General features: G+C 43.7%; 1 protein-coding gene across 2 annotated transcripts in view; it reads left to right on the forward strand.

Annotated features, from left to right (window-relative positions):
• LOC138265609 (diacylglycerol O-acyltransferase 2-like) overlaps positions 1-21911 on the forward strand; it is a 502849-nt gene that overhangs the window by 403787 nt on the left and 77151 nt on the right. For both annotated transcript variants that reach the window (XM_069213472.1, XM_069213473.1), the window contains exon 8: positions 18796-18998. In XM_069213472.1, coding sequence (XP_069069573.1) covers positions 18796-18998 — 203 coding nt within the window. The remainder of the gene's footprint in view (positions 1-18795; positions 18999-21911) is intronic.

The following is a 21911-nucleotide window of genomic DNA, read 5'->3' on the forward strand; positions in this document are numbered from 1 at the left end:
GATTGATTATTATACTTGCACTGTGTTTATAATCTGAGAAATTCAGCTCATTTATAGTTCTTTTCCTGCTTTACTGAACATCGTAGTGTGAGTCTGCCACAGTAACTGAAATGTGCATTTTAGTGTGCAGTAAATCAAAACTTATCTGAAGTGCTCAACTCGTTAATATTCTGCTCCCTGAACATCGTAGTGTATCACATGTTGGTATACAGTTATTCCAAGTTTATATCTGTCAATGAACTCTGTACTCAGACGTATGCATAGATGCTCTTTGTAGTGTACTGATATATAAACATTTATATAGATTTTTTTATTTATTTACTATTCTTACTCTGTCAATGAACTCTTTGCTCATTCGTATACATAGATACTATCTGTAGTGTAAATATATATGAATAGGTGCTTTTCATTGTCATGCTTATTTCACTATTGTTAATGTGCTAAATGCCTGCATTTATCTGAAATTGTAGTAAAGCCAAATTTATTCATGATTTGCGTGTGGTCCTTCATTGAGCGTCCTTATTGACTTATACCGAACAGGTGAACCAGCCACCTGGATAGAACATTTGGTACCAGAAGTGGGGTTTAAGTCAATAATGCCTCTTTGGGGACGTAAGAAAAGTGAGGCAGAGAGCGGAAGGCAGCATGGGGCAGAAGCCAGATCCATTCCCGGGTGGTTAGCAACTGACCCGTTCTCTGGTTTGGCAGGGCTCCTGAACCGGTGGGCAGAGCCGGTGTTATGGGAGACATTAGATGAGAAAGTGACTCCCCTTTTAGTGGAAGATGCGGTTGAGAGTGTGAAGCTAAAAGGGGCAAAGCTGGAGCTGAAAGCAGCAGGACAAGTGGGATGGCTTTTCCTGTCTGTGCTCCGTACGGTATACAGGAAAACATTAACACAAGATGCAGAAATAAGAAAACTGCGGGATGAGGTTGCAGCCTTGCAGTAAAGGCAGTTACTTATGAAAGAAACTATCGAAAGTGCAGTGAATAGGGGTGATCAAATGGAGGCAAGGTGCACTGCATTAGCAGTTCGAGTAGCAAAACAGAAGAGTAGGCAGAAGCCTAAAATACCCTCAGCTGTGCAAGTGAGGGCATTGGTACGCAAAGAAAACTGGGATCCTTGTACTTGGGATGGAACAGTTTCAGATAATGATGATGACTGGAATTGGGAGGATGAGGTGGAAGTAGGTGTAGCAGAACTAGGTGGAGTTGAAAGTGGAGAAGGACGTGCAGGTGAAATTGAAGGTGAAAGGGGAGGTGTAATGGAGGTTCGCCCACTCGTGCAAAATAAATCAAAAGGGGAGAATGGTGGGCAAATACAGAATTCACGTTTGGTAAGAGATTATACACAGAGTGAATTGTTAGAAATAACTCGTATGTTTAGACAAATGCCTACAGAGCCCTTGTTTAAATGGTTGGTGAGATTGTGGGACACTGGAGCAGACGGTACATATTTATCACCAACTGAACTTTTGAAAATGGGATCAGTAACTACACACGCTATGTTAGGGCAACGGTTACGCGGTGCACAGGGGAAACAAGCTTTCTCTCTAATGGGTTGGTTGATGGAAGGAGTGAAGCAATTGTACCCAACTGCTATAGATGTGGAGGAGATTTGGGGTCCTTGGCATACGATTTCAGAGGCAAATGAACAACTACGAGAAATGGGGATGCAGAACGCAGTATACTCCCAGCAATTTTTAGGACCTGATGTTGAACCCGTAACAGCAGGGATCCGGGCACGGTTAATCAGAAATGCCCCTCCGCATATGAAAGGTGCCTTGTTGGCCCTTTTAGGGCCCGCTCAGGGAAGACCAGTGGGGGATGTGGTATTATTAATGGCACAATTAGAAGGGCTGGATAGACAAAAATCAGCAAGAGCAGTGGGACAGGACAATAAGTATAAGGGAAGAGAATCTACAATAAAAGTGACCAGACGACAAATGTGGATAGATTTGTTGAATGCTGGGGTGAAGAAAGAGGAGATAGATGGAAAGCCTACCCCCTATCTGCTTAATAAATGGAAAGCATTGCAGCGTAGACAGAGAGAGAAAGAGGCAGTTGATGAGAAACAGCCCTCAGCACCACCCATGGAAGAGTCTGAAAAGGAAAAAACAGAATCAGGGAAAAATAGGAAGGTGCCTGTCTCAACTCTATATCCTGACTTGTCCAGCGATGGCTGGGAAGTCCCAGACCCCTTATTACGAAGGTCAGGCCAAACCCCGGGGGTCAGAGCAGTGCAAGAGGTAAGCCCCGGGGACAGGCGGCGATATGTACAGCTCATCATTTATTGGCACAAAGGAACACAACATGTTATGGCACTGCTCGACACAGGTGCGGAAGTAACTTTGATAAATGGAAACCCTAAGAGGCTGCCAGGGAAGAGTGTGATCATTAATGGTTACGGGGGTGCAGAGACAGAGGCCAAACCTGTTAAGCTTAAATTGTCAATCGGTAAAGGACCCCCGTTCACGGCAGAAGTTTTAATAGCTGAAGTACCAGAATACATTATTGGCATGGATCTGTTACTAGGCAAAACTATTGATACGCAATGGGGAACATTTACTTTTGGTGTGAGGAGCGTACACATAAAGAAATCTAGGACAGTTCTGGTTGGGCATGCAAAGTGGAGTCCATTACATGTACCTCCTCCAAAGGAGCCGGTGTGCATTAAACAGTACTGCATACCCGGAGGTCATAAAGAGATTTCAGAAACCATACAGGGGTTGCTAGATGCAGGTGTGTTAAGGCCGGCTGTAAGCCCATTTAACTCTCCTATATGGCCTGTGAAGAAACCAGATGATACATATCGAATGACTGTCGACTATCGACAACTGAATAAAGTGGCTCCACCTTTGGCAGCCACCGTCCCAGATGTCATCACACTGGTGGAACAGCTGAGTAAAGATGTGGGGGAATGGCATGCCGTGATTGATCTAGCAAACGCCTTCTTTTCAATTGATATCGATGAGGCCAGTCAAGACCAATTTGCAATAAGCTGGCAGGACAGACAATTCACATTCAGAAAGTTGCCCCAGGGGTACGTACATAGTCCCACATTGTGTCATGGGCTGATAGCCAGAGATTTAGCCAATTTCTCAGCTGGAGACACCCGACTTGCACATTACATTGATGACATCATGATCACTGGGGACACTAAAGAGCAAGTCACAGACACGCTGGAAAGATTAATTGAATACTTACAGCAAAGGGGATGGGCCATTAACCCAAAAAAGGTCCAAGGCCCGGCACAAGAGGTGAAATTCCTGGGCGCTATTTGGTCAGGACCAGTAAAAAAATACCACAGAAGGTGATTGATACGGTACAGCAGCTAAAGACTCCTTCAACTAAGGCAGAAGCATAACGATTTGTTGGTTTGATGGGATTCTGGAGACAACATATCCCTCACTTAGGATTAATATTGAGACCACTATATCAAGTTACATGAAAAAAACACCCTTTCCAATGGGGACCTGAACAGCAAGAGGCCTTTGAGGGAGCAAAAGATGCATTACAGAACTATTTTGCGTTAGGTCCCATCACAGAAGGAGACCCATTTGAGTTGGAAATGATAGTACAGGATGATGTAGTGATGTGGAGTTTATGGCAGAGGCAAGGAAAGAAGAGAGTGCCACAGGGATTTTGGTCGAAGAGATTAACTCCCTCCATGAGCAATTACACCCCGTTAGAAAAAGAACTAGCAGGAGCATATTGGGCGTTAGTAGAAACAGAGCGTATAACTGGTGACCGGCCGGTTACCCTAAGAACACGGGTCCCCTTACTAGGCTGGATAAGAGAAGGAGGGGTCGGCACTAAAGTAGGCAGGGCGCAGGAGTCTACCATTGTAAAGTGGAAATGGTATCTGCAGCAGAGGGCAAAACCGGGGACAGCAGGAGTGTCAAAGTTACAAGAAGATATGCTGGGGGCAGTGGACTTGCAGGCAATGGTCCCCTCACCAGAGCCATCTGAGATGGAGTCCTCACCATTTAAAACAGCCCCACCTTTTGAACAGCTCACAGAAGAAGAACAGCAAAATGCATGGTTTACAGATGGTACCACCCGGTACCATCAAGGAAAGAGACAATGGCAAACAGTCGCATTCCAGCCTGCTACAGAAACGCTGTTGCTGCAAAGAGGAAATAATGGATCAAGTCAGCTTGCGGAACTGCAGGGGGTAGCAGCAGTAATCGAGCAGGCCCCCATCGGAGAGAAAACGTTTGTGTACACTGACAGCTGGGCCACCTATCAAGGACTAGTAAGCTGGGCCCGACTTGGCGCAAGGACGGATGGAAAATCAAAGGTACCCCCATTTGGGGAGGTGAGCAGCTATGGGAAGAGATGTGGGAGAAAGGGCACAAATGTCAAATCTATGTGGGACATGTGGACGCCCATTGCCCTTCAGACCCCTCTCTTGCATCACTATTCAACAACACCGCAGATCAGATGGCCAAAACACGAACAGTAATCATCAATGAGGAGGCTGAAGCTGCTCTAGCAAACTGGGCTCATACAACATCGGGACATCTAGGAGAGAATGGCACTTATGCATGGGCACAGCAACGACAGATTCCAGTCACTAAAGAACAGGTCCAACAAGCAGTAAAAGAGTGCCCCAGATGCAACCAGATAAAACAAATGCCCCTGCAAAAGAAGCCTAGCGGCCACATCAGAAGAGGAACTGCAGCCGCTACATTGTGGCAATTGGACTATATTGGGCCGCTACCAAAGGAAGGAGGAAAAAGCTACGTATTGACCATGGTGGACACCTACTCTGGCCTTATGTTGGGTATGCCCTGTAAGTCTGCAGATCAAAAGTCCACTTTGCGAGGGCTAAACTACCTGATAAAACATTATGGGGTACCTGATGAAATCCAAACAGATAGGGGCACACACTTTTCAGGGAAAACAGTGCAGGATTGGGCGCAGGAACAGGGAATTCGGTGGATTTTACACCTTAGTTATTATCCACAAGCTGCAGGCATGATTGAGAGATATAACGGATTGTTGAAAGAACAGCTAAAAAAGTTATCAGCACATCAGACTCTAAAAGGATGGAGTAGTAATTTAGACAAAGCCTGGTTTGAATTGAACAATAGACCAGTCGGGCAGCAGACTCCTTTCATTCGGATGACAGGGCATGATAAAGAAATCACCCACACAATGATTGTCTGGAAAACAGACCCTCGAGCTCGATTACCTTTACAGGCTACTTCTGGCAGTATAGGACTGGACCTGTTTGCGCCAGAGGATGGAGAAATACCCGTAGGACAGGTGAAGACTATTCCCCTAGGAATAGGAGTGAGAGTACCATCCGGAACATATGGTAGAATTGCCCCTCGATCCAGTCTAGCCATCAAGGGAGTGTCGGTGCTAGGGGGAGTCATAGACCCAGATTTTAGAGGAGAGGTTAAAGTAGTATTATTGAACCAAGGAGATGCTACTGTATCGTATCAAGCACATGACAGACTTGCCCAATTGATTTGTGAACAAGCGTATACCCCCCACATTGAAGAAAGATCTGCCCCTCCTGATAACACTCAGAGAGGTGAAGGGGGATTTGGAAGCACAGGAAGAAGAGTATGGGTGCATCATCCAGGGAAAAAGCCAGAGGCAGGAGAGATATTGAGTCAAGGGGTGGGGAGTACATATGTTGTACTTTTAAAGAATTCTAATGCACCTGTATTTGTACCTGCAGTGAGACTTACCCCACGGTCGTAAATTATTACTTCTGCATCGATGACGTGGTTCCTGTTTGCGGTCATGATTATAACCGGGAAAAGTATATTGGTCCGACCAAATGTGGCGGAGAATGTAATCACGGACCTTCATGTCACTTGTGCACCTCAAGCCGCTAAGGTAACTGATGACCAGGGAAATGTTTCACTCTGCAACGTGAAGGTACATGGAGGCAAATGGATGGCTGCCAAAGCTGTGACCTGGAAAGTAACTGGACAGCAAATCCGACATGCCTATGGACTGAACGAGTTGCAGGGAATGCCTGCAACGGTACAGGCTTTGAATTATACGCTAAACATGATATGTAAATATTGTGACACCATTGTACCTTTTACACCAGTACAGACATATCCGTGTAGACCTTATGATTGTTCAGAGGAACGAGAAATTTTACCAGGACATATGGTAGTTGTTACAATGTCTAATAGAACTACAGGAGTTCGATACTTCAAACCACCTGCCTTTATGTTTTATGTACCCGAAAGACGCATGGTCAGCAATTTAGGCAACGTTTCCATAGTTAGATATAGAATAGGATGTAAACAAGCTTTACATGCAAGCATAATTAACCATATTGTGTTACAGATAACTATTGCCAAGGGGAATGTCTCTAAGTACGATCCATTATGTACACCATGGACACTACAGTTATGGCCCTTGCCGAAGTTACGCATCAGAAGAGATCTAGGATCCATGATAGCCGGGGCCACCGGAATTCGGGTAGGGGCCCTGAACGCTTTTGATATTGAAGCCATCAGGAATAAACTATCTTCAACAGGATATAATACAGGAGAAGCCATAAAAGTAATTTCACAATGGGGGCCCACACACTCACAAGAAGTATGGAAGGTTCTGCGTGGGTTGTATCGTGATTGGCAATGGCATAATTTCACTTATGAAGAATTTGGAAAAAGCTTTCAAAGCACCCAAACAATGTCCAAAGGAATTCAGTGCATACTATGGCAAAGTATTATTAATCAACAGTATGTAGACTTCAAGGCAGAATGGGGACAGCTTCAAGGTGAATATTGGAGACAACAATTGCATTTGCCTGAAGAAATATGGGTAAAGCCTATACAATTCCATTGTGAGGGAGAGATGTGTTATGCTCATTTTGATATAGCCAGAAGTAATCTTCCTCCTGAAATATGGTGCCCCTTTATATTGCTCCCTGTAGTAATAGGTGAAGAATGGTGGATACCTCACACTGACAAAAAATGGATTGATCAAACCAATCACACCGAAGATCCCACTAGATGTGCAGATTGGTCTAAGGGGTGGGTATGTACCCACACTGGACGGGCGCTAGACCCATGCCTTCACCCAATACCAGGAGAATGTGAATGGTTACCTTATCCTATCAATGGCACAGACTTATATCAGATTGGAACAGAGAGTATATGTTACGTTACTAATCACCCCTTACTTATTAACGGATATATACAAACCACCGGAGAGCAGGTAATGTGTATGTGCAATATTACCAGCATTATTGACATAAGTACTCACATCCTATACCAACCGACTAAGTTCACCACAACCACATTACAGACACAAATGCAAGCACAGTTAGAATGGAACATTCCGCTTGTTGTGAAGCTACCTAGATTAGAGGCAATCAGGCGCTACGCACAAATCACATTTGCTAAATTCGACATGGCAGTTAAATATACCAAGGATGCAGCCATACACATGATTATAGACGCCAAACAGCTTATGCACACTGCTACACGTATCCAGCAAGAAACTGAGCACCATTGGTATGACATCTTCTTAGGTTGGGCACCAGGAGCTACGAAAACGCTAGATATAGTGTTACATCCGCAAATCTGGCTACTGATTGTCTGTTTCACGCTAATGATTATACTATGTAGACTATATGTACGCACAAACCAGCTTTATACTAAGATGCAAGCGCTCAGAATAATGCTAACAAGTATTCGTAGCAATCTAGCTAGCGAAGTGTTACAATAAATACTTCTGGCCTCGCAAGCATCGCGCTCATCTAAGGGGTGGAGTGATCAGTGTAGCAGTAGGGAAAGATGCGGAAGACATTGTAACGCGAAGGGTTAATTAGCTTGAACAGTGTAGATGAGCGTGATGCCTGCCGAAGCCAGAACAACGTGAAAGAAATTCACGATGTTCGCTTTCAAGCTTGTTTTCTTTTGACATTCCATAGATAAACTTATTCGCAGCTGCATGTGTGAGAAACAGGCTGTAAAGGAGAGTCAGTCTCAGCCTGGAGAACGAGACCACAGTAAAAGATGGAATGAAAACAATGGCCAGGGAATGGCAAGGCAGCCAAGAGACATGTACTGATAACATACATAGCTAGAAAATACTGGAAGGGGGTAGAATCCAAGCTTCAGGTTATTTAAACACTGAAAGGTGGGTGAGGGAATTTTGAAGCTCGCAGATGGAGTTATGAAACTGTCATCTTCAGACCCAGCGCTGCCTCCCTGTTTTGCTGTTCCAAGACCGTGACGCTCGAGGGGGAGAGAGGTCCAAGCGGGCGGTAGAGGGCTTCCCAGCACTCGTGGACTAAGTGACTAAGTTAAGTTCCACCCAGGGATGAAAGGCTTTTTGTTTCTCTGCTCTATTATTATGATTGATTATTATACTTGCACTGTGTTTATAATCTGAGAAATTCAGCTCAATTATAGTTCTTTTCCTGCTTTACTGAACATCGTAGTGTGAGTCTGCCACAGTAACTGAAATGTGCATTTTAGTGTGCAGTAAATCAAAGCTTATCTGAAGTGCTCAACTCGTTAATATTCTGCTCCCTGAACATCGTAGTGTATCACATGTTGGTATACAGTTATTCCAAGTTTATATGTGTCAATGAACTCTGTACTCAGACGTATGCATAGATGCTCTTTGTAGTGTACTGATATGTAAACATTTATATAGATATTTCTTTTTATTTACTATTCTTATTCTGTCAATGAACTCTTTGCTCATTCGTATACATATATATGAATAGGTGCTTTTCATTGTCATGCTTATTTCACTATTGTTAATGTGCTAAATGCCTGCATTTATCTGAAATTGTAGTAAAGCCACATTTATTCATAATTTGCGTGTGGTCCTTCATTGAGCGTCCTTATTGACTTATACCGAACAGGTGAACCAGCCTCCTGGATAGAACAGGCTTAGAGCACTTTATGGCAGAACTAAATCAGATGCTAAGGGCTTTCACATGTATAACAAAACTAACCATGCAAGCAGAATTGATTATTGCTTAGTTGATTTGAGATTGTGGCCTCTAGTCGTTGACATGATAGTTGTTGAGAGGAATGAGAGTGACCACAATCCACTCTCTGTCCAAATGCTGGCTGTATGTGACCAATTGTCTGTGCCTAGCATTCCCACTATACCACTAATGGACATTTGCATGACCAACAACAAAAGACATTTGAAGGGGCATCAGTTAGTAGCTCGGCCTGATATTTTAAGTTCTGTCAATGCTGTTTTGAAGTCTTTGCTGGCACAACTAGAGGCGGGCTCCACAACTAATAATGTGCAATTGATTGCATGTCATGTTCTTTGTTTTGAAAGTATTACGGCCCATTTCATGGTAGGTGGTAACCTTAGTGGCAAAAGTCTCAAAGTAAAAAATCCTTTGTGTAACAATGACTGCCAAGCCTTAAATAAACAACTGGTCAAAGCTATCAAAACGAAGTATATAGCCTCTATCCATATAGCCAGAAAATCTTAAAAGGCTGCTATCCGTAAAGCCAAGCATATGCAGGTTGAGAAACGGTGGGCTGCACTAAATGAAGCTGCATCTGATAAGGATTGAGTACGATTTTGGTCCATGGACGTGCGAGGCCTTGATAAAGGTGTGTTGCATGCAGAGACTAATATTGCTCCATCAGAGTGGGTTAACCATTTCAGTCAAATATAATCTGTGGATTGTTCTAGTGTGGTGTATGAGCAGAACTGGGCTGTTCCCGCAATTATTGATCCACTACCCAACTCTCCAAGTCTACATTTGTTCACCCTTTCTGATGTTGTGCATTCATTAGGCGCCCTGAAGCGTGGTAGGGCAGCTGGCCAGGATGGTGTCCCGGCAGATTTATTCTTGACTGACATAGATGCTGGTCCACATACATCCTTATTCTATCTTCTGCAATAGGGGCGGGGGCAACTAGATTCTTGCCCTGTAACTATAGGCCTATCAGCTTATTAGACTGTGTGCAAAACATTTTCTGCCACTGTCTTTTGGGAAAGATCCAGGATTGGATTTCTGAACATGACATTCTCAGCCCTCTGCAAGCTGGGTTTCACATAACATTTTCCACTATTGACCAAGTTTTTAGATTCCTGCTTCTATATTGGAAAACTGTCTTAATTGGCAAAGGAAATCTATATGTTCCTTTAGTGGATCTCAAATTTGCGTTTGATTTAGTACTGCGCAACGAGCTGTGGGAAGATCTGTTTGACTTTGTAATGCCTCCCCACCTCCTTTCCTTACTAGTATGCCTCCATGAGGATATTTATGCACGCGTCAGGTGGGGTGATCAGGGGCGGCTTACTGCCAAAATCACAGTACAAAGGGGAGTACGACAGGGATGCGTCCTTGCTCCAACTTTATTTTCATTGTATATCAATGATATTGTCCCTTTTTAGCTATGGTGGAGGCAGATGCACCATGTATAGGTGCATGTAAAGTTCCTGTATTGTTGTTTGCAGATGACACTCTCCTAATCTCCAAGACACTAGTGGTCTACAGAAACTCCTAAATCGATTTGAGGAGTTCTGCCTCTCTCGGGGACTGGAGATCAATACCTCCAAAACTAAACTAATGATGTTTAACCCCCATAAATCATATAAATAGAAGGTAGTTCTTGGAAGCACGTCGGTTGAAAAGATTAAGGGGGTCATTCCGACCCCGGCGGGTGGCGGGCGCCGCCCGCCGGGCTGAGACCGCCAAAAGACCGCACCGCGGTCAAATGACCGCGGCGATCATTCTGACTTTCCCGCTGGGCCGGCGGGCGATCTCCAAAAGATCGCCCGCCGGCCCAGCGGGAAAGCCCCTGCAAAGAGGAAGCCGGCTCCGAATGGAGCCGGCTGATTTGCAGGGGTGCGACGGGTGCAGTGGCACCCGTCGCGATTTTCAGTGTCTGCAAAGCAGACACTGAAAATCTTTGTGGGGCCCTGTTAGGGGGCCCCTGCACTGCCCATGCCAGCGGCATGGGCAGTGCAGGGGCCCCCAGGGGCCCCACGACACCCGTTCCTGCCATCCTGGCGGTAAAAACCCCCAGGAACAGGATGGCGGGAAGGGGGTCGGAATCCCCATGGCGGCGCTGCAAGCAGCGCCGCCATGGAGGATTCCCTGGTCCAGGGGTAAACCGGCGGGAAACCGCCGGTTCCCCTTTTCTGACCGCAGCTTTACCGCCGCGGTCAGAATGGCCCAGGAAGCACTGCCAGCCTGTTGCCGGTGCTTCCGCGGTCGTTGGCCCTGGCGGTCGGTGACCGCCAGGGTCAGAATGACCCCCTAAATCTTTTGGTTACCTTGGTTTAACAATATCTGAAAATCTGCCTTGGAAATCCCAGATTACCAAGTTGGCGTTGAAGCAAAAACAGTACACTGGGGTTCTAGTCAGGGACTTTAGCACCTCATATTCCAAACCGATCCGCCTGGCACTTCAGATCTATGGGACCAAGGATGTTAGTTCCACTTTATATGGTGCTGAGCTATGGGGCTATGCTAAAGCTCAAGAAATATCTATAGTAAAAAATACCTTTTTAAGGAAACTTGTTTCTGTACCATCGAGTACCCCTTTGTTCCCTCTTTTGAAGGATTTGGGCACTAAGGGACTAGGTCCTAAAGCCTGTTTACGTCCTCTCCTGTACTAGAGATGGCTCTGGACAACTCCAGAGTTGCCTCATGTACTGAAGCTCTCCAGGCTGCAGTTGAAGCTGATCGCTCTCTTAGTGTCCCCTGGCTTAGATATGTTAAGGCTTCACTGTATTTGCTTGGATGGTGAGAGCTTTGAGATCATCCAACTACTGCTGCCTTTCCCTCGAAGCTTGACTTTAAAAATAAGTATTAGAAGATGGTAGATTCTGAAGACCTGCATGTAGCAATTCATTCTAAGCTGTCTCATGCTTTTGCCTATCTGAAGGATAAAAGCAGCTATGAGGCATTTTGGGACATGATCTTGACTTCTAAGGACAGGAAGCTGTACTTCCAGTTTCGTGTAGGAAACCTACCATTAAGATCAGTCACTAGAAGTAGATCATCTGACGGAACTACAGTCTGCCCATCTTGTTACACCCCTATTGAAAATTTGCCCCATGTATTTTTTGTCTGCCCTGCTTATGTAATCCCTCACAGGAAGTGGCTTTCACCTGCCTGCAGGCTGTTGGGCGTCCACAGGACCTTTATAGATCTACGAATTCCTAATTCAGATACTGATCATGTTTTAGTAACTGCTATCGCTAAATTCCTTGGAGCCATGTGGACCAATAGGGCAAAGATTTTATCTTCTTCATGTGAAGTTGCCTTGTTTGTATAGTTTTACACAATTGCAGGTTGCCTTCCCAATGACGGACATGGTTCAGCACACATTTGTGAAATGTATTGTTAATTAGTGTGTGTATTCATAATACTACTGTGTTTTTTGGGCCAAAGAAGCTGTGTAGTGACTATGTTGAACCTGTGGCCTAAAATCATGAAATCTTGCAATTGACTCAGGAAATCATCTGGGAAAGTGCTTTTTCTCTTAGTACTGTATTTGGTGTTGAACGCTGAACAAACTATTGCATTTTGCACAGATTTATAACTTTTAATATATTTATATGTATGGTGCCAGAGTATTATGTGTGCAAATTTTATGTTTAAGTCATGGGCCCAGTGGTATTTATTATTGTATCGATTTTATCCTTGTCTTAACTTATTTTTAATGTATATGAAATGTGATGGGTTTTTTGTGTGTATGTTTTGTGCTTTTATGGTACTAGCTACCGAAATAAAGCTTATTTGAACTGAAAGGGCAAACATGTTTTTATCGGCAGCAAGGTTCTTCCAAGAGGAGGTTTTCAGGCGAGTAGCTGATCTAAACAGCGAGGTGAATGTATGTGCAGCGGATTTGTATGCCCTCCGAACCGCATTCATGCATACATTTGAAAATATGAATGCACAATGAGCTCCTAGCTGCAACATAAGTGCCAGCCTTCAGTTAAGTTTGCACTCTTCGAAATAGCAAATGAGGTTTTAAAGTCACTCTTGAGTGCTGGCTACGGGTTCACACTCAGTGAGATCAGAGAAATAATGATCAACATTGATGAAACTGTATTTATCCATAATAATGAAATTAAGATTTTTCTGGTGAGAATGTACAATGACAGAATTTGTTTTTGTCAGACTAACAAAAAGAAGAAGCCACTTATGGGGTTTTCAGCTGATTTGACTCCTGTGGTTCTTGCTGTCAAAATAAGATCGCAGGATGCAGTAAAATCAGCAGGAACCATTTTAAGAAACGTCCTGAAAGATTTAGATTTTGGACTTAATGACACATTTTGTGATGCACTAGAGCTCTGCAAATCATGGGAGTCCACAAGAATGCCTGATGTTGTCTCAACATTTTTAAATCATTGTTTAATTTCAGTGAACCACACTGTTACAAACTAAAGTTCTTGAGTTCAGAACAGAAGCCAACAACATTGATGATGGCTTTGAAGATATAAGCGAAGAGGTGGAAGACAACCTCATGAGCAGACAGGCTTATGCTGTGAAAATGTACTGTCTTTTCCAAATCATGTTTTATGAATTACATCACGGCAAGAAGAAAACTCTGCTATACATGATGACTCCTCACGGAATCTATGACAAGTGCAAAAGTAGAGAGCTAGTCACTTCAATGAATAGGACTGGTGTATGAACAAGTTATAATTACATAGTACGGAGCAACTACTTGTTAGCAGCTCATGCTGTACGATCTTGTGAATCTGACCGCGCACCACTTCCAGGTCACTTTACCAGGAAAGAATATACAATTGCTGCTCTTGATCATTTTGATTTTATCAAATGATACTGCCATGGTGCTTTTTCAAGACTGTACCAATGAAATAGCTGCTGGAAAACAAGCTGTGTCAGCTGTTGACATGAAGAAATGAAGCTGAAAACTTATAACTCAACTGCCTTGCCAATGTGTGCAAAATCACTACAAGCCATCAACATGTCCCAGTCTACCAGAAAGTTTCAAAGTGGCTGAGAACGTGGATCTTCTGCTACCTTATGCGGCGGTCGACAAAGCTGATTTAACTGAACTTATCATGTCACTTATTCAGTGCAGACTGAAGGATGAAGAAAAGCTGGTTCCTCCGTGGGCTGGAATTCATGTTCTGATCTCCCAGAATACTGTCCCACTGAAGAAGGTTGGCTTTTTACCAGTAGTACCATCTCCAGTCACAAACTATGCAACAGCATACACAGTGCAAAAACATTTCCAAAATGTGCTTGCTCAGCTTGAAGACCAGCCTATCATGCCAATTTTCTGCGTTAAAGGTGTTTTCCGTATTGCAGCTGACATTTGTATGAGCATTCCAGTAGAATTTGATGATATTTATTCAGTGATAGGTGTTTTCCACAAGTTGCAGTGTGCGTGAAGTTATCTCAGTGGATGTGGCATAGACAATACACTTATTGAGGCCGAAATCTTTGGAAGCAAACTGTCCAACTCAATATGTTCATTCATTACAAGGGATTCTCATCATATCTGAGGCTATAGAAACAATGTGTTGGAATGCTTTCTGGAACAAGAATGATAAATTAGGTTTTGCATATCTTATCTCAGAAGTGAACAAGGCACAGGGTACACTTAATTCAAAATACATAATGCAAAGCCAGGTGATGTTCAATAAACTCAGTTCAAAATCGGAAAATCTGAAAACTAAGTTTGTAGAGTTTGTCAAAGGATGTGAAGAAAAATCTGAACTTTGCAAGTACTTGGGAAACGTTCTACATATGAAAAGTGAAAACTTTTGTGCATGCGGATCGGGAAGGTGATTGGGAGCTGCACGTGAAGACTGTGGAGTCATTGATTACTGTGTTTCACAAATTCAACTGCATAAACTACCTGAGATATGGGTCCTGGTATTTTGAAAGAGGGAAGAAGCTAGAGGTGCAAAAACCATACCACTACAGAAAATTAATCCAAAGACGTTTTGTGGTGAAACACAGGGATGGAATTTTCAATGATGTGGCTCCAGATATGAAACTGGAACAGACAGTCAAGAGATCACATAAACCTCCAAGGAAATTGTTGGTCAGGCATGTAAAAGTGAATATGTTGCTCAATTGAAGCTAGTTTACCATGAAGTCCTTTCTATTTGCAATGTATTCAGAGAGATGACAAATTCAAAATTAATGGACCATCATGGAACTGTTCCTCGCCACAAATTTGTGAGAAAGACAGGGGAACGTTTTAATAAACATATTGACAGCCTTCTTCACTTCATGTAGCAGCAAGGAAACCCCTGTGAAATTACTGAGCTTGTGCTACTACACAACTTTGTGATTGAACAATATGTAGAATAATGATAAAAAAACACGCCTACTAGATATCCTGGAAAATGGATCAAAACTATATGCAGAACTGAAGCAGGAGAGATTTGTATTGAGAGAGAGTTTTGTCCAACCAGTCACTAAAAAACAGGTTACAAAAAACAACTTTTACAAGCACAGAGATGGACGTAGCAAAAGGAAAGGTGATTTTATCAAGACCATTCTGTGGCATGATCTTCTTCCAACAAACGCATTATTTGATGGAGATGCTGCAGCCAAACCAGTGAAGTACAAACTTGTACAAGAGCTTGAAAAACAACTTTCACCTGAAGAATTTCAATTCAAAAAGGTGTTCTCATTGAAAACTGCTGTTGTTGTGGATTATATGTCACAATTGTGAATGATCAAGATTTAGTCCATGCAAAACTTCGGAGACGTCGTTCAGACTGTTCTACAGATATCAAAGTCAGTGTGCACCTTGCAAGAACTGCACATTGTCTTTGAATGTTAACTTGAACTATCTGTCAAAGAATGTGAGATAATCAGATGAATATATATACAACTAGAACAATTGACCTTGCCTGCATCAAACATTTGACACCTATACCTGTGCAACTTATTAAATTCTGGTCATCAACATCGAACAAGATGAACTTGGAGATGTTAACTCGCCAAAACATTGTTGATGCTTCAGTAAACACTGAGGGCCAGATGGAGCAAAGGTTTAGCTACTCGCAAACTTCGAAAAACGCCCATTTGCGAGTCGCTAAAGCTACTTTGCTATGTAGAAATGCATTTTGCGAGTCGGAACCGACTCGCAAAATGCATTTCCGACTCGCAAATAGGAAGGGGTGTTCCCTTCCTATTTGCGACTCGCAATCCGATGTGATTCCATTTGCGACCGCGAATGCGGTCGCAAATGGACTCGCAGTTACCATCCACTTGAAGTGGATGGTAACCCAGTCGCAAACGGGAAGGGGTGCCCATGGGACCCCTTCCCCTTTGTGTCTGGCATTAAAAATAATTTTTCAGAGCAGGCAGTGGTCCAATGGACCACTACCTGCCCTGAAAATACCGAAACTAAAGGTTTCGGTTTATTTTTCAAAGTGCAGCTTGATTTCCTTTAAGGAAAACGAGTTGCACTTTGAAAAAAAAAACTGCTTTATTTAAAAGCAGTCACGGACATGGAAGTCTGCTGACTACAGCAGGCCTCCATCCCCGTGAGAGCCCTGAATCGCTATGGGGTCGCAAATTGCGACCCACCTCATTATTATTAATGAGGTGGGTCTTTGCGACCCCATAGCGACTCGCAGACGGTGTCTGAGACACCGTTCTGCATAGCAAATTGCGAGTTGCAATTTGCGAGTCGGAAGGACTCGCAAATTGCAACTCGCAATTTGCCACCTACCTACATCTGGCCCTGAATTTCCAATTATTGCAAGTGGAATGATTGTCAATGGGAAGTTGGTGCCTGCAGAGATATATTCAAAAGGTACGGGCCATATTGTTCAAGAACTTAACAACAAATTGGAGGAAGCTGACCTTTGTGTTGTACCACATGTTGAGTGAGCTGTTCGATATGATTCCAATTGAGTCATTGTACTGTCAAATGACACAGATTTTATTATTGTGCTACTTAGATTTGTACCAATGTTCATAAGTCAAGAATTGTCAGAGTTATGCAAATGTTATTGAATAGGCGAGAAAAGACACTTAGGGGCATATTTACAAGCCCTTAGCACCACCGGAGCATCACTTTTTATGATGATCCAATGGCACTGTTTACTGCACCATATAAACAAGGCAGTGCTAAGCCACTTTTTGTGGCTTAACGTCACCTTGTAAATATGGGCCCCTCCGACGCAGTTTTCTGCAACACACATAGAAGTGCCAAATTTCCATTGTAGATTGTTTATGTGCAATTTGACAATTGTGCCATTAAGGCTTCTCATAGCAGAGTTAATGAAAAGCATGTGCAGTGCAGATAGGCTTAAAATAGGACCTCACAGGGCATGGCTTCCAGGCCGTTGTGGTGCACATGACTGTAGTTATTATTTCCCATAGAGAATTAGCAGACCCAGGTGGAGCAGCAGGGGTGCAGCTTCATGGTGTGTTTGAGGTGTGACACTGTTCAAATGCATTCATTGCTTGGGAGTTGGGCAAGGGGGCCTGGAGTTGGATCTGGTACATTTGTGTCTGTTTCCTTGAGTGTTCTCATTCTGCTGAGAGGTTTTACCTTAACTTGTTAATTTTTAGATCAGAAACTTAAATATATATAATGACTGGTTTATTAATAGTATTACAACTGCACCCATATAAGTACTCTGTGAATTGACCCATATCTACTACTTTTTGGAATCCACAAACATTGGTAGCAGTAGGCTTGAAAAGCTGTGTCAGCTTCAGGACACCAGCCATACTACTGGTAATCAGGCATGCAAAAGGTGATGGGATAAATGCTTTCAAATAGTCTAACCAGTGGCAATTGCTTGTGGTAGCATTCCAACCCACTGTTTTTCACCCAGTGTGTCACCCTTGAAAGAGGCTCACCTAATGGCAATCAGCACTGACTCTGATCCCCATGGAACCAGTCCATCCCAAACCCTGGTTATCTCACCTCTCCACCCTGAAGCTCACTGGTGTTTTTTAGTTGGGACGTTTTGGATTCACTGACAAATTGTAAGAAGGAACCCAACAGACATGTTAAAAATGATGATAAAAGCCTCTAAGTAATAATAATTCATATCCACAGCATGCTACCCAGAGGAGCCGATACAATCCGTGCAAGCATCTCATAGGTCAAAGTTTAGACAGATGCGCAGCAGATAAAATTGGCCTGTATTGATATACAGCTCCACAAGCTGATTTTATCCGGGTAGTAGATCTAGCCACACTTTGAGCAATCTTTCAGCAGTTTTTGTAGTTGGTGCATATACTTTAAAAATTTGGCCAGATCAGATGACTCCTTCAGGGTAAAGGCAAAGGCCCTCATTATGATCTCGGCAGTAAAAACCGCTTAGATCAGCGCTGGCGGTCAATAGAAGACCGCCAGCGCAACTACCCCTCCTCCCCCCCACCGGCCGTATAATGTTTTCCCTGCTGCCCGCAGGCCCAGCAGGGAAAAGGGCCATAACATTGACAGCGGTGCCAAATTGACCTGCGCGATGAGGCACTGCACGGGGGCCCCTGCACTGCCCATGCCAAGTGCATGGGCAGTGCAGGGGCCCCCAGGCAGACCCCAAATCACCCCAAGATACCCATTCCACCAGCCTTTCTCTGGTGGGAACCGCCGGGAAAAGTCTGGCGAAATGGGTATCATTATGCGGAGGGCAGCGCTGCTTGTCGAATAGGAATACACCGCCCCCGCCAGCATTACCGCTGAACAATATTGCATGACTTCTGGTTCACAATATTATCCTAGATCAGCAAAAAGGCACAATCACTCAAAACTGTGTTATAAAATTATAGTTTACATTTAGCCAAAATGACGAAGACATTGTATATGCTTCTCATTGGGTAACATAAAGTAATTTCCCTTTTTTTAGGACTGCCCTTGTGCCCGTGTATTCTTTTGGGGAGAATGAAATCTATCAGCAGTGTCTATTTCAAGATGGAGGCTGGAAAAGAGCTGTTCAGAATCTCTTCAAGAAATGGATTGGGTTTGCTCCGTGCGTCTTCATTGGCCGTGGGATCTTCTCAAGCACTTCCAAAGGCATATTACCCTTCCGAAGGCCGATCACTACTGTTGGTTTGTATTCATTTTCAGTTGCTATTGGTGGGGAAACATGGTAGACACAGGAGAGTCAGAAGTAGGTTTCTGTATTTGTATGGAATATCCCAGTGCTTAATTTGTAAATAAAAACGTGCCGTGCCCGAAGCCCTCCTCTTAAACATGCGGTGCTGCATTTAAATGTGGGAACATGGAATAATGTAACTGTAAATGTAGATTTATATATAGCGCGGCATATCACCCGTGAGGGTCTCAAGGCGCTGTCCATGGGCACAGGGAGATTAAGTGATTTGCCCAGAATCACTGGATGTAGCGGCGTTGCGGAAGTTACAACCCCAATCTCTAGCTCCCGAGGCGGTTGCTCTGACCGCTGCGCTACATCCTCTCCCTGAGTACTGAGACGGCGTAAACCTGAACCCATTTCGGGCCTCTTCAATCAATATAAAGCCACTCCCTGCCCCTTCAGCTCATTCTAGCAGCTTTCTACTTTCTCCCTTTATGACGCATTTTTGTATTTCCCTTCCTCCGTCTTTCCGATATGTGTCTTTTGTTCGCAGCAAATGCTTGAGGCAGAAGAATAAGCCCTGGGCCTCAAATATAAGTGCTGGTGCTCAGCACCGGAAACAACAAGCACAAATTAAGCACTGGAACAGCCATTGTTTTTTTGGAGGTTTAAAAATTCCAATAGATTGATAATATGCATAGTTCCAAGTGTGTTAATACTTTTTTCATTACTTTGCTCCTTTTTTTCCTAATATTGCTTTAAAACTAATTGCCTGCTACACATTACTCCTCTTCATCTTTTTGTTTCATCACCTATACCTGCATACGTTTGGCAAAATGAGGTTGTGTCGGAGATTAACATTACCAAATTAAACAGAAGTTACTTCATACTTACCTTTTATCCGTGTTAGTTAACCTTGCCTAGAGAAAAATAGCTAAAGATGTAGGCATATCCAGAGAAATCGGTTGTCAATGTGAAAAATCTAGCCAGGTCCATGATCTTTTATGCCTTTTCAAGGAGCTCTTGTTTCTAGGTTCCATCAACGTAAGGTTGCCCTACTACCTACATCCTCCTATCAGTTTGAACAAATCAACCTCTTGGTTCTATTTAAAGACATGTTTTCCATTTTCTGTTGGATTTTAGGCTCATCACCACCTGTCTCAATGCATTTAAGTGCTAGATTTGGTTTATTCTTCCCTGAAAGGCCAAATACTCTACAAATCTCTTCAGAATCTCTTCTATAGAAACCTGTTTTTTAGGGCATTTCATAAAATGTGAGTCAAGGTCTTACAATGTTAGGGGTGCCCTTTATCTCCTCAGTCTGCAGTGGAGCCTCTTGTCCAGAAGGGTCTAGTGAGATCTAGGCGTGCAGCTCAGCATGTACCTGACGTTTGTCACTGGGAGAGCTTCTGCAGCTTCTGTGAAGTCCGTTGGGCAAACTCCAGCTCTCATTGACGAGCAGGGGGGTGGTGTCCACAGTGTCCGAGCATGGAGGATGCCCTGCAGGTCAGTGGCGGCAGGAGGAGGCATGTGTAAACACCATTGTTGATGTTGGTGTTTGTGTGGATTTGAAGGAGGCAATATCGGAAGTGGTGCTTTCTTTTTAAAGACCCCAATCCCATGTGGCCTCTTTCTCATGCTGTTCAATAGGAATTACATTTCATCTACTTTGTTGGGCGTATAAGATATTGCTGACAACACTATTGTGTGTTGCAACGCTTCTGGGTGCCTTTTCCCAGCATGCTCTATGCCCCTTGGTTAACATGTTGTGCAACTGTGAATTTTGCCACTTTTTGTGTCCATTATTTGGAATTTCTTGCTGTCTTCGTTGGATTACCATCTTGGATTCATTGGTGCCTCTACTCTGAACTTTGCACGTAGCAATGCTTTATTGTAGATTGGCTTCACACTTGAACTTCTTCCTCAGTGTTATTGCCATCTGCAAAGTTCTGGTTGGCAGCATCTTTTAGGCGGACACTGTTTAGGGCTTTGTTAAATATGCTTGGATGACAAAGTCGCAAGTGAAATAGGTCCACTAGTCTTTAAATAAAGGGCTGAGAGGTTCAAGAAACTGTTGTTGACCACTTGAAACACAATTGTGCGAGTATCTACCCTCTGCAGTTAACAGTCTCAGTGGGCCTCAGTACGAGGATGGTAAAGTAGCATCCCCAGTGGGTGGCAGAGACAGGTCTCTGCCATACTATGAGCTGATGGGGGTTACAGGATCGAAGTCCCTGGGTCGATAACCCAAGTTTTATGAATGAAGCTCTGCTCCTGGTAAAGCCAAGGCTGAATAGGGCCGAGCTCTGTGGCTACAGGGGGAAATGCTCACCACTGTCTCGCAAATACCTCCAAACTCCCCAACGCCTGCCCCCACCACACCACACCACCCGCCCCCTGACCTGCAGCTGTACCCTATTACTTTTACTATGTGCTGTGAGCAGGTGGTTAATGGGATTGGAAAAGGGTCCATTATAGGGTCTGGAATTTGATGCAACAGGTGGAAATGGACCTGATTATACCTGGTATGCATTTTATTCCACATTCCAGGATCAGTACATTTTATAGCTCGTTATTTGGTGCTGGAATCCCAGCAACAAAAACCATACAATTCATAATGAGGTCCAATATGAAAAGCATTTGTGCATCAATAGCCAGAGGTAGACCAACCGAAAACAGAAACGCCTTTAACTTGTTTTTTCAAATACCTGAACTCACTAATAGTTTTTATCTCCTTGGGGAGATCATAACACCATTACACGCCTCCACCTAAACAGACCTACCACCAATGTGCTTTGGAAAGAGTAGAACCCTTCAACAGGCCCCTGTCTTAGAAATAAAGGGTCCTCTCAGGCGTGTAAGCCCTGATTCTGAGCCTCCAGTGGGTGACGCCTTGTCAGAGTATTTCACACCTCAATGTCTGACCT

Source organism: Pleurodeles waltl, chromosome 11 (assembly GCF_031143425.1).
Source record: "Pleurodeles waltl isolate 20211129_DDA chromosome 11, aPleWal1.hap1.20221129, whole genome shotgun sequence".
NCBI lineage: Eukaryota > Metazoa > Chordata > Amphibia > Caudata > Salamandridae > Pleurodeles > Pleurodeles waltl.